General features: G+C 42.7%; 1 protein-coding gene across 12 annotated transcripts in view; it reads right to left on the bottom strand.

Moving 5' to 3' along the window:
* The window catches only part of FGGY (FGGY carbohydrate kinase domain containing), a 419791-nt gene that overhangs the window by 174097 nt on the left and 231375 nt on the right, over positions 1-14319 (bottom strand). For all 12 annotated transcript variants that reach the window (XM_045477592.1, XM_045477599.1, XM_045477591.1 and 9 more), the window contains one exon: positions 9463-9566. In XM_045477592.1, coding sequence (XP_045333548.1) covers positions 9463-9566 — 104 coding nt within the window. The remainder of the gene's footprint in view (positions 1-9462; positions 9567-14319) is intronic.

Below are 14319 nucleotides of genomic sequence, written 5' to 3'. Positions count from 1 at the left end.
CCACGGGATCGGCAAGGAGTGAGAAGGCACTCAGGAAAATCCAAGCACTTGCACACTTCCGGGGTTGGGGGGCGAGTGGGTGGGAAGCAATCCGACCACACACTCACTAAGCATCCATCTAGCCCTAGCTTCAAACTGGACAGGAGGGGCCAAACGGGGCCACAGGAGACACGGACTCAGTAAGCAAGACAGCTTCATCTGAGATACAAGTCGGTACCAGTAAAACACAAATAACTATCGGTCTGTGCTAGGGGCCAAAAGAACAAAATAATAAAATATGTCAGAGTAGCTAGAGAACTGATGTGGGTTGAAAGAAAATATAGGAAAACTAACAGTTATTGTACAATTTAAAAAAATTAATTTAAAAATTTCTTTAAACATTATTTATTTTTTTTTTAATTTTTTTTTTTCAACGTTTATTTATTTTTGGGACAGAGAGAGACAGAGCATGAGCGGGGGAGGGGCAGAGAGAGAGGGAGACACAGAATCGGAAACAGGCTCCAGGCTCTGAGCCATCAGCCCAGAGCCTGACGCGGGGCTCGAACTCACGGACCGCGAGATCGTGACCTGGCTGAAGTCGGACGCTTAACCGACTGCGCCACCCAGGCGCCCCAAACGTTTATTTATTTTTGAGAGAGAGAGAGAGAGATAGAGAGAGAGATAGAGAGAGAGCAGGGGAGGAGCAGAGAGAGAAGGAGACATGGAATTGGAAGCAGGCTCTAGGCTCTGAGCTGTCAATACAGAGCCAGATGCGGGGCTCAAACTCGGGAATGGTAAGATCATGACCTGAGGCGAAGTTGGATGCTTAACCGATTAAGCCACCCAGGCGCCCCTCAGTTCCCCCAATTTTTTTTAACATTTAGTTATATGAGAGAGAGAGAGAGAGAGAGAGAGAGAGAGAGAGCAAGGGCAGGCAAGGGCAGAGAGAGAGGGAGACAGAGAATCTGAAGCAGGCTCCAGGCTCTGAGCTGTCAGCACAGAGCCCAACGCTGGAACTCATGAACTGCAAGATCATGACCTGAGCCGAAGTCAGACAACTAACTAACTGAGGCTCCCAGGTGCCCCTTATTGCACAATTCTTAAAATGAGGATGAAATCATTTCTATAGACAGAACAGTGCCTGAAATATAGTAAGCACTATATAAGTGACTGCAGATACTACTTGTGTTGTTTTTTCTGGTCTTTTCTATTTTTTTTTTCTTTTTAAGTTTATTTATTATTTATTTGGGGGGGGGCAGAGAGAAAGGGAAAGAGAATCTCAAACAGGCTCCACGCTGTCAGCACAGAGCCTGATGTGGGGCTTGAACGCACAAACTGTGAGATAGTGACCTGAGCTGAAATCAAGAGTCGGACGCTTAACTGACCCAGCCACTCAGGCACCCCTTCTTTTCTGTGTTTTAAACAAGTTTTACTGAGGTGTAACTAGCATGTGATAAGCTGCATATAATTCAAACGTAGGATTTGCTAGATTTGGACACGGCATACACCAGTGAAGATGTTACCTAATGAAGGCAAATGTATCCACCAACCCCAGGAGTTTCCTTGTGCCCTTTGTGCTCTACTCATCCTCCTAGCTGTCGTTGCACTGCTGTCCCAATGCAGGCAACCACTGATCTGCCTTCTGTCATTCAAGGTTAGTTTGCATTTCTTAATTTTAAATAAATGGAATTATATTAGTTTGTACTTTTTTTTGGGGGGGGGGTTGGCTTCTATCACTCAGCATACTTATTTTGAGATTAATCCATACTGTATCTTATATGAACAGTTCATTCCTTTTTCATTGCTTAGTAGTATTCCATTATAATGGACATACCAGCCGTGGATTTATCTATTCACCATTGATAGACATTTGGGCTGTTTCCAGCAGGGGGCTGGAAAATAAAGCTTTATTTATTTACAAATAAAGCTGCTGTGAACATTCCTGTACAGGTTTTTGAACGGCCATAGGCTTTCATGAGTGGAATGGCTGGATCACACGGCAGGTGTAGGTTCACTCTGTAAGAAGCCGCTAACCTATTTTCCAAGCTGGGTGTGCCATTTCACATTCCCGCCAGCAGTGTGGAAGTTTCAGTCTCCACATCCTCGCCCCAAGTTCGGCAACTCCAGTAAGTGTACTTTACCTCCTGTGGTTTGGGCTTGCATTTTCCAAATGACTAATGATGCTGAGCATCTTCTCAGGGGCCTATCATTCAAACCTTTGTTTCAGTAAGATGTCTGTGCCAACATGTGCCCATATTTTCACTGAGCCTGTTCTTCCTCTCCTCTGGACCTCTGCAAGAAGCTATTTCACTGAAAGGGAACAGCAAGGACTCTGGGGTCAGTCCCCTAGAGGGCTCAAATATGGCATGACCCACTGAACTATTCTTGGCCTCAGTTTCCTCACTTGTGAAATGAAGACAGTAATGGTGGCTATCTCACCGAATTGCTCATCACATGACAGAAAGGATTTAGCACAGAGATTGGTACACTGTAGGTGCTTGATAGATGGCAGCAGCTAATACTATTGTCTGTCTCATAATGACTGAGGCTGGGCCAGAGACGTTAAACATCCTCTGTTCAGCATAGTGTAGAACTGCCCTAGTTTCAAATGCCAGGAAAAGCACAACCCTAAGCTTCCTGAGTACATTATCTGTCTCTTACTGCTCACGGAGCCACCTCAACCATCTCCTTGACAAATCAATGTCTAGCACATATTCTGTTTTCCTTTTTTTTTTAATTTTTAAAAATATTTTTATTTATTCTTGAGACAGAGACAGAGCATGAGCAGGGGAGGGGCAGAGAAAGAAAGGGAGATGCAGAATCCGAAGCAGGCTCCAGGCTCTGAGCTGTCAGCACAGAGCCCAACACAGGGCTCAAACTCACAGAATGTGAGATCATGACCTGAGCCAAAGTCGGACGCTCAACCGACTGAGCCGCCCAGGCGCCCCAATATATATTCTATTTTCAATAAATGTGCTTGTGGGTCCCTGGGCCAGTCTCCACAGGAGAGTCTCCTGAGAATAGTCGTTCCTGGAAGGCTGACAGCAGCAGGTCCTGGTGAATGAAGAGGGCGCAGGCCACTTCATGCATAGACCCCCAATTCTTCCATCGTTAGGTTTAACAGTGGTCCTATATGCACCAAGTGGACTCCCTTCCCTGTCTACCTTTCTCAATGACCTCTGCCAATGCCACCTGCTAAAAAGACCAAGAGAGAGAAACTGGTCCTACCTGCCCACTCTGTTGTTAGCTATGACCCTACTAACAGAAGGTCATTTGTTAAAGGCACGTGGCTGTTCACCCCTCTTATGGTGCCCTCCTGATGGGCCTATACATAACCACATCCCACCCAGACGACAGAGGAAGTCACCTGCATGGTGTGGTGGACACAGAAGAGAAAAACAAAGTCAGGAAGAGAAGAAGACAGGGCTCAGGACCTGAAACTGGGCTGGCAGGAGGTGTCCCAGTGGGACCAAGGAAATGCCCCATCCTATACGAAAACTTCCTTGTCTACTCAAGACTTGGGCAGGACCTTCTCCCTATTCCCACCACACTCCAGTGTTGCACTTATCACAGCAATTTCCATCTGTGTTGCGGTTTTCTCCTTTTTGTCTTAAGGCAGGCATGATACTTTCATCATATTTTGCATTCAGCCAGGCAAGTACAAGGAAATGCCTTTTTTTTTTTTTTTTTTTTTTTTTTTCCTAGAAAGAGAAAGAGAGAAAGTCATCAAGGGAGAGGAGAAGAGGAAGAGATAGAATCTTAATCAGGCTCCATGTTCAGTGCGGGGCCTGATGTGGGGCTTCATCCCACGACTCTGGGATCATGACCTGAGCCGAAATCAAGAGTTGGATGCTCAACCAACTGAGCCACCCAGGCGCCCTTAAGAAAATGGTTTCTTAATGAATGAATGACTTAATAAATGATTTAAAAATAAACTTTTAGAGGTGTGGGGCCTGCCTGAGATTCATTCTCTCTCTCTCCTTCTGTCCCCTCCCCACTAACATGTGCTCTCTCTCAAAAAAGAAAAACTTTAAATTTTAGACTAATTTGAGATTACACAAGATTTGCAAGATAGTATAAAGTCCCCATATAGGGGCGCCTGGGTGGCTCAATTGGTTGAGCGGCCGACTTCGGCTCAGGTCACGATCTCGCGGTCCGTGAGTTCGAGCCCCGCGTCGGGCTCTGTGCTGACAGCTTGGAGCCTGGAGCCTGTTTCGGATTCTGTGTCTCCCTCTCTCTGACCCTCCCCCGTTCATGCTCTGTCTCTCTCTGTCTCAAAAATAAATAAACGTTAAAAAAAAAATTAAAAAAAAAAAGTCCCCGTATATACCACACCCAGATTCTCCTATCATTAATATCCCACATGAGGTATACCTATTGTATATCTACAATTAAAGAAGAATATCAGTATGTTATTACTAACTAAATGCCTTAATTTATTCAAATTTGCGGAATTTTCACCTAATGTTCTGTGTTTGTTCCAGGACCCCATCTAGAATCCCAGGTCACATTTAGTTGCCACATCTGTTTAGACTCCTCTTGGCGGTGATGATTACTTAAGACTTTCCTTGTTTTTTGATAGCCATCACAGCATCAAGGAGTACTGGTCAGGCATATCATACAATGTCCCTCAACTTGGATTTGCTGATGTTTTCCTTAGGGGGATACTGTGGATATAGGTTTTGGGAGGATGATAAAGTGCCATTCTCATGACATCATATCAATGGTACATATTATCAACATGGCTTATCACTGCTGCTGATGACCTTGGCCACCTGGCAGAGGTAGCGTTTGTCAAGACTGCTCCACTGTAAAATTATACTTTTTCCCCTTCTCACACTGTCCTCTCTGAAAGAAAGTCACTAAACACAGCTCAGACTTAAGGAGTGGGAAGCGATGCCCCCCCCCCTTGATGGGGGAGTACCGACATAAGTTATTTGGAATTCTTCTGCATGAGAGATTTGTCTCATTCATTCATTCATTCATTCATTTAGGTATATCCCTATGGACTCATGATGTTTATGTTATACTTTGGGTCATTATATAATACTACTTTACTTTGCTGCCCACACTGCTCCAGTTTTGGTCACTGGCAGCACCCTCAGTTGGCTCCTGATACCCCTTTTTTATTTTGTTTTGTTTGTTGAGCATTTCCTTGCTTTCTGGCACTAAAAGATGCTCCAGGGTTATCTCCTCTATTTCCTCTCCAGTCTTAGAATCAACCATTTCTCCATGGAGTCTAGGCTCTTTTTATTGGAGAAAGGTATTAGAAACCACGATCTGGATACCAGCTAGGCTTGGAACACCAAGTTGCTGGGGTGTCCTTGTTTCTAGAGCCTCTGAGCTGTCAGAGCTAGGAGATATGTATGTTTACTAACCTGTATACCTAACATGCATCTACAAATACTCGTTATATGTATCCATCTGTAATCTATATTATGCTACACATGAGTTCACTCTGATGCCCCCAATTCAATCCATTTCCACATGGACCATTCCGGCCTCAATGGATCACTTTTAATGACAGCACTATATTTGGTCTTTTGCGTTAGGTACAGTGCCAAGCTGCTTACAAAGATCACCCCATTTCACCCTCAAAACAACTCTATGGGTAAAGAGTATTGCCCACATTTAACAGATGAAGAAACTGAGGTAGCGAAAGGTGAAGTATCTTACCTAAACGCAGTAGGCAGTGGGGCCAGCAAAGGAGCCTACTACATCTTTGAGACTGACAGAGAACCTCCATCCCCACATTCATCTAAGCCCTTGAAAAAGCTTTGGTTCTGGGTGATTAAAGATGCGGATAGAATTCCCAGCTCTCAACAACTATTGTTCTGTTCAAATCTTGCCTCCTCAACACTTGTTCCACTTCCTGGGTCCTCTCGCCATCTGACGTGCTAACTGCAAGACAAGGTGCCAAGTTACAACCCGACTTGACAAGTCAAGGAAAGGGGTGCTGGAGCGATGGCAAGAATCAATCTCCATCTGACCCCGTGACTTTTCAACCCCTGAGTAAACCCTTGCTGTGTATTATCTTGGGTTTTGGTGACTTGGTGGTAATTAACTCTGAACAAGCAGCCCTGCTTTCGTAGAGTTAAGAAAAAGAACACATTTTTTTTTCCCCATTAATTAAAACATCTAAAGGAAGATAAATGTACAACCCACACGCTTATCTTTCAAAATATCAAAGACCTGATTAGTAAGTCTTATGTTCAACCTCAAGCTTTTTCTCTAGATTCCTAGAAGTAACAGGGACTGGGAGGTGAGGAATTTCCAAGTATTTATCAACATTTGGTTACTTGGACATCCACCCATTCATTCATATCTAGAAAGAGGCAGCCTGGATCAAGCACAAAATATTCCTGGGAATTTGGCTCGATCAACCTACTGAATCAAAAAAGTCAGTAGTGTGCAGACAAGAAGAAACAGAATCCTTAAGGCCAGGTTGAAAACCACTTTTAGAAAAGCCCAAAGCCCCCTCTGGTCCCGGTGTTCTGTTTGGTGAATTTTTCCTGACAGTTGGTGGTTTTGTTTGCCAGAACCACAACAAAGGGGGTCCTTGAGCTTCCCTGGGAGTGTTTCCTTAGACCTGCACCTCTCCTAGACCTCACAAAGGTGTTATTGTTGCTGGCTCCCTGGGCGCCCAGCACCTGAGGAAGATCAAAGCCACTTTCTGATGCCAGCATGACCACAGTCTCGCCCTCACCACATAACATTAAAGCTGATGATTAATACCCTTGGCCCCGAAGGTCCCTTCCCACTCCCAAGTACAAAGCAAGGTGGGGGTGGGGACTTTATTTCCAGCACAACACGACCATAATAAACTGGCATTTTATGGCCCTAATTCATTGCAACCAACTGCAGCTGCCCATCAAACTCGTTAAAGCCCAAACAGTTGCTTCAAGTGAGCCTTGTATATCACTAGGCAAGTGCACTAAGAATCTCCACCATTTCTGAGTGTCTGTTATGTACTAGGTATGTACGTCCACAAGTCACATTCACCAGCAACACTATGAAACAGGCAGCACCACCCCAAGGGGATGGAGGAAGGCTCAGAGGTTCAGAGAAGTTAAGTAGCTCCCTTCAGGTCACAAGACCACAGAGTGGAGGAACAGGGCTTTAACCTGAATCTCACAGCTCTGAAGCCCAGGCCGTCTCCACGTCTTTACAGGACATTACAATTGTGCTCAAGGCAGCGAGGCACTGAGCAGAATGCGTTTGGGATTGAGATGGAGCTAGGTCTGAGTTCTCAGCTCTCACTTAACAGCTTGTGGCCCTGGGAAAATTTCTGGACTTTTCTATGCCTTGGCTGCCTAACTTGCAAAATGGATCCTAGAAGAAAAGGCAGTACTATCCCCATTAATAGACAAGGAGAATGAGAGCGGGGGGAGACCTGACAGAGTCCCTCACATTCATTTGGACTTGCTTTTGCTCGGAAATCCGAATTAAGTGTAGTAAAAATGCCTAAAATTCAGATTTCACAGGAGAAACCAGATTAGATGTGTCCCTGTGAAAATGGGGGATGATTTAAATAGGTTTCAATCAGTGTTCAATTAAGACAGGCTAACCAGTGTAGACTCGTGTCAAGGGAAATAAGGACCAGCTGCCCTAACGGGTGCCTCCTGCTTGAGGCGGCCTGAGGCCTCTGCAGATCTCTTCCTTCAGGGACAGCTGGGCCCTACCATTAGGGCTGCTAAGGGGACAAAGAGGCTGGGGTTTTGAAAACTTATTAAAGGGGTGCCTGGGTGCCTCAGTCGATTAAGTGTCCGACTTCGGCTCAGGTCACGATCCCACAGCTCGTGAGTTTGAGCCCCGTGTCGGGCTCTGTGCTGACAGCTCGGAGCCTGGAGCCTGCTTCAGATTCTATGTCTCCCTCTCTCTCTGCTCCCGCCCTGCTCATGCTCTCTCTCTGTCTCAAAAATAAATACACATTACCAAAAAATTTTTAAAAGAAGTCCCACTTAAAACTTTGTCCACAGAAACAAAAGGAAAACTTTTTTTTTTTTTTTGGCCGGGAGAAAGGCAGGGGCAAGGAAACCTATGACCTGAAGGTCTAACACAAGGATCCCCTCAGGAAGGTGTCCCTAACCCTGGACCATTCCCGGACAGAGTCAGTCACTGTCTCCTTTTTTCCCAACAGCATCAGTGCTAGTCATCAGGAGCTAACCATTGTGAGGAGCTTACTTCATGGGAAGCACATCACATAGCCTCATCGCCTGATCATAACACTAGGAGCCATGTACTAGAGATCTCCACATTTTGCAGATAAGGAATCTGAGGCCCGGAGGGGGTCAGTGCCTTGCCAGGGGGCCCATACTTAGTAAGCAGAGGGACTAAAACTGGAAACCAATGGGGCTGGCTCCATCATCCCCCTGCGCTGGGAAGCCATGCACAATGTCGGCATATCGCAGATGCTCAGGATCACAAGTTCAATCCAAATTGATACCCTGGGGCCTTGTACTGTATTGTAATGGCTGCTGTAACCATGCCTCATCAACAGGAGCCTTCATGTCACCCTCGCGTCCCCAAGGCTGAGCACAGCTCTGGACACGAGAAGAGGGGATCCACAAGTAAGTAGATGTATCACTATTTACTCAATCAGAATATTTAATGGTAAAAAAAAAAAATAAAAAAAAAAAGGCTCACTAGGCCCTACTGTCACTAGGCCCCATATTTGACATGGCACATGATTCCTTCCATGGCTACAGAGACTCGGCCCGGACTGTGTCCACTCTAATCCTCACCCGCCTTCCGCCTCCTCCCCCCACCCTCTCTCTATTTTACTCATCTGGGAAACATCCAAGGAGTCGTCCATCTAAGTTTAACAGAGTAATGACTTTTAAATAAAAATATGGTAGAAATGGGTACTTATCGAAATGGAATGCTTTCAGACTCATGCATTTAAAGAAGATATAAATTTTAGGGCAGGCACTAAATTTTAACTGCAATCTTGGAGAACGCCTTTCCACTAATTCATGGAGAAAAATTAACAAAGTGAAAATTGCTTATCAGTGTTCTTTTGAAGTCATGATACGCAGCCTAATTCTATAGATCATCAGGCTGCTTCTAGGGAGATGGATTTATATTGATTGGGAGAGAGCCCCGTGGCCAAGGAAAACAGACACCCCTGTGCAGAGGAGACTCAGAGACCCATTAGGGACAGATCAGCCTGGAAGCAAGGCATTGCCATCTTTGGATCCAATTTCACCCCTCACGCCTGGGCTCTCTGACCAGGCTGATGTCAAAGACAGACTCAAACCTTTTCATACTTTTTAAGAATCTAGCTCAGGGGGAAAAGAAAGATCGGGCAAATTTAAGCACAGCTTTTGGGAGAAGGGCTGGGCTTGTGGCTAAACAGAGCAGGCAGGCAACAGGAAGGGAAGGAATTGAAGGGCAAAGGAGGGGCCAGCCATTTACATCTCCTCTTGGGCCGCCCCCCCTCCATCCCCTGTGGTGGCCCCGCCCTCAGCCCTTCAGACTCACCCCCATGTGACAAGAAGATGTTCCACAGATGACAGCCAGCCGTGACGTCACTGGCTGTCCCTCACAGGCAAGGCCATGCCCTCTCACATCTGCTCCAATCACTCCTGCGAGAAAGCAAAATAAAACAAAACCCTCTTAAAAAAAAACGAGAAAAGAAAGCCAAGAACAAGCATACAACACTCCTTTTTATAACTAAACGTTAAGAAAGCATTCCTGTGTAAGCCAGTCTCAAATGGAAACCAACAGAACATACTTGCCTGTCACCGAGAAGCTAGGAAGCACATTATGTCTATGCTCAATTCTGGTCAATGTATAGTATCTAACATTGTAGTATTAATAGTAACTGTAATTAGAATAATAAAAGGTGAAGCTATTGGCGATTTTGTGCCCAGGAAATACCAGGGCACCATGCTGCATATTCACATGGACGATCTCATTTTATATTAACCCTGTCTCAAGTTCGTATTAGTAATGCCACACACATTGGTGGAGAAACGGAGGTACGAAGAGGTTGAGTGACGTGACCAAGGTCACACTGCTAGTAAAGGGCAGAGCTGAATGGATCTGATTTAGCACAACACATTTCAATCTCAAAGAAGGCACTTGAGCTGTTTGATGATTTCAATCTTTTTGGTCTCTCTAGGTCCCCATTCTTACAATTACTCATCACAGAACTCTCAATGTAAAGGGTAGGGTGACTGACAGCGAGTTTCTGTTAAACGAATGTGAGATAACGGAGACTTTCTCATAAAAGGTATAAGCTCAGGCTTCTTCTTCAGACTGTTATTTGTTGATACCTCCCAGATAAATGAAGTTATAAATGTGACGATAGAGCTAAGAAGACTATTTAGATAAACATGGAACATTCTTGAGAACAGATCACATACTGGGACACAAATCAGCCCTCATCAAGTATAAAAAGATCGAGATCAGACCACAACACTATGAAACTCGAAATCAGCCACAAGAAAGATTTGGAAAGACCATGAATACTTGCAATTAAAGAACACTCTACTAAAGAATCAGTGCGTTAAACAAGAAATTAAAGAGGAAATTAAAAACTACATGGAAGCCAATGAAAATGAAAACATGACAGACCCAAACCTCTGGGATACAGCAAAGGTGGTCATAAGAAGGAAGGACATAGCAATCCAGGCCTTCCTAAAGAAGGAAAAAAGTTCTCAAATATACAAACTAACTTACACCTAAAAAAGCTGGGAAAAGAACAGCAGATGAAGGCCAAAACCAGCAGAAGAAGGGAAATAATAAAGATTAGAGCAGAAATCAATGATATCTAATTAAAAAAAAAAAAAAAAAAAAAAACAGACCAATGAAACCAGGAGATGGTTCTCTGAAAGAATTAACAAAATTGATAACCCCCTAGCCAGACTGATCAAAAAGGGAAAGGACTCAAATAAATAAAATCACGAATGAAAGAGGAAAATATACAACCAACACCACAGATACACAATTGTAAGAGAAGATAATGAGTAATTACATGCCAACAAACTGGGCAAACTGGAAGAAATGGACAAATTCCTACAAATATATAAACTATCAAAACTGAAACAGGAAGAAATAGAAAATTTGAACAGACCCGTAACCAGTAAAGAAATTGAATCAGTAATCAAAAATCTCCTAACAAACAAGAGTCCAAGGCCAGATGGCTTTCTAGGGGAATTCTACCAAACATTTAAAGAAGACAGAACACCTATTCTTTTGAAGCTGTTGCAAAAAAATAGAAATGGATGGAAAACTTCCAAATTCATTCTGCAGGGCCAGCATTACCTCGATTCTAAAACCAAAGACCCCACTAAAAAGGAGAACTAAAGACCAATTTCCCTGATGAACATGGATGCAAAAATTCTCAACAAGATACTAACAAACTGGATCCAACAATACATTAAAACGATTATTCAACATGATCAAGTGGGATTTATACCTGCGATATAGGGCTGGTTCAATATCCACAGATCAATCAATGTGATACATCACATTAATAAAAGAAAGAATAAGAACCACATGATTCTCTCAATAGATGCAGAGAAAGCTTTTGACAAAATACAGCACCCTTTCTTGATAAAAAACCCTCAAGAAAGTAGGGATGAAAGGATCACACCTCAAGATCATAGAAGCCACATATGAAAGACCCACCGCTAATATTACCCTCAGTGGGAAAAAACTGAGAGAGTTCCCCCTAAGGTCAGGAACATAACAAGGATGTCCATTCTCACACAGTATTGGAAGTCCTAGCCTCAGCAATCAGACAACACAAAGAAATAAAAGGCATCCAAATCAGCAAGGAGGAAGTCGAACTTTCACTCTTCATAGATGACATGGTACTCTATGTGGAAAACCCAAAAGACTCCACCAAAAAACTGCTAGAACTCATACATGAATTCAGCAAAGTCATAGGATATAAAATAAATGTACAGAAATTGGTTGCATCTCTATACATCAATAATGAAGCAGCAGAAACAGAAATCAAGGAATTGATCCTATTTGCAATTACACCAAAACCCATAAGATACCTAGGAACAAACCTAACCAAAGAGGTGAAAAATCTATATGCTGAAAACTATAGAAAGCCTATGAAAGAAATTGAACAAGACACACAAAAAAATGGCAAAACATTCCATGCTTATGAGTCTGAAAAACAAATATTGTTAAAATGTTGATACTACCCAAAGCAATCTACATATCCAATGCAATCCTTACCAAAATAAACATCAAAATAACACCATTCTTCACAGAGCTAGAACAAACAACCCAAATACTTGTATGGAACCAGAAATGACCCCAAATAGCCAAAGCAATCTTGAAAAAGAAAACCAAAGCAGGAGGCATCACAATCTCGGACTTCAAGCTATACTACAAAGCTGTAATCATCGAGACAGTATGGTACTGGCACAAGAACAGACACTCAGATCAATGGAACAGAACAGAGAACCCAGAAATGGGCCCACAAACATATGGCCAACTAGTCTTTGACAAAGCAGGAAAGAATATGCAATTGAAAACAGACAGTCTCTTCAACAAACGGTGCTGGGAAAATTGGACAGCAACATGCAGAAGAATGAACCTGGACCACTTTCTTACACCGTACACAAAAATAAACTCAAAATGGATGAAAGACCTAACAGTAAGACAGGAAGCCATCAAAATCCTAGAGGAGAAAACAGGCAACAAACCCTTTGATGTTGGCCACAACTTCTTACTCCACGTGTCTCCAGAGGCAAGAGAAACAAAAGCAAAAATGAACTATTGGGACTTTGTCAAAATAAAAAGCTTCTGCACAACAAAGGAAACAATCGGCGAAACTAAAAGGCAACCGACAGAATGGAAGAAGATATTTGCAAATGACATATCAGACAAAGGGTTAGTATCCAAAATCTATTTATTAAGAACTTATCAAACTCAACACCCAAAAAGTAAATAATCCAATGAAGAAATGGGTAAAATACATGAATAGACACTTTTCCAAAGAAGACATCTAGATGGCTAACAGACACATAAAAAGATGCTCAACATCACTCATCATCAGAAAAATACAAATCAAAACCACAATGAGATATCACCTCACACCTGTCAAAATGGCTAAAATTAACAATACAAGACACAACAGATGTTGGCAAGGATGCAGAGAAAAAGAACCCTTATGCACTGCTGGTGGGAAAGCAAACTGGTGCAACCACTCTGGAAAACAGTATGGAGATTGCTCAAAAAATTAAAAATAGAACTAGTCTTCAACCCAGGAATTGCAATACTAGGTATTTACCCAAAGAATATAGGAGTGTTGTTTCAAAGGGGCACATGCACCCCAAGTTTTAGAGATGCACTATTGACAATAGCCAAAGTATGGAAACAGCCGAAATGCCCATCAACAGATGAATGGATCGAGAAGCTATGGTATGTATGTACGTATGTTTGTATACACTGGAATATTACTCAGCAATCAAAAAGAACGAAATCTTGCCATTTGCAACAATGTGCATGGAGCTAGAATGTATTATGCTAAGCGAAAATAGAGAAAGACAAGTATCATATGATTTCACTCATATGTGGAATTTGATACAAAACAGATGAGCATAAGGGAAGGGAAGCAAAAATATATATATAAAAACAGACAGGGAGACAAACCATAAGAGACTTTTAAATACAGAGAACAAACTGAGGGTTGCTGGAGGGGTGTTGGGTGGGGGGATGGGCTACATGTGGGAGGGGCATTAGGGAGGACATTGGGTGGGATGAGCACTGGGTATTACACTTAAGTGATGAATCACTAAATTCTATTCCTGAAATCATTATTACACCATACGCTGACTACCTTTGATTTAAATGAAAAAAAAAAAAAAAAAAAAAAAAAAAGAATATAATTGCAACGAATGTATTCTTTATCAGTGAGACTTTGAAGACTTTAAGCCTCGTTGTTCCTTTCTCTGCCTCTTAGTCTCTTGTGACAGTAGCAGAGAGTTAGGGCAAGCAAACTGAACATTCCTTTATATGCTATTATGAAGGTAAATATCAACTAAAGAGTTAAAGTGAATTCAGCCTCTTGGCCTTTATGTAGATAAAGTGATTTTTGGTAGATGTACTTATGGCCAATGACCCAGAGCTCACACAACTGGCCAGATGAGCTGAATTAATCCTAACAATGTTGTGGCAGTTGCTTCCTTATGTTGCCTTTGTATCCTCAAAATTTAGAGTTTTCATAACAGACCACAAAATGGACCGTCAAAGCTATGATCCAAATCGTACCTCTGTTTTGTACTGAAAGATTGCCTGGTAGATACAATTAAGTGACTTTTTCTCTCTTTTTTTTTTTAAAAGTTTTTAAAAATGTTTAATTACTTTTGA

Source organism: Leopardus geoffroyi, chromosome C1 (genome assembly GCF_018350155.1).
Source record: "Leopardus geoffroyi isolate Oge1 chromosome C1, O.geoffroyi_Oge1_pat1.0, whole genome shotgun sequence".
NCBI classification, from domain to species: domain Eukaryota; kingdom Metazoa; phylum Chordata; class Mammalia; order Carnivora; family Felidae; genus Leopardus; species Leopardus geoffroyi.
The sequence above is the reverse complement of the archived record's forward strand: the minus strand, read 5'-3'. Positions and strand labels throughout refer to the sequence as shown.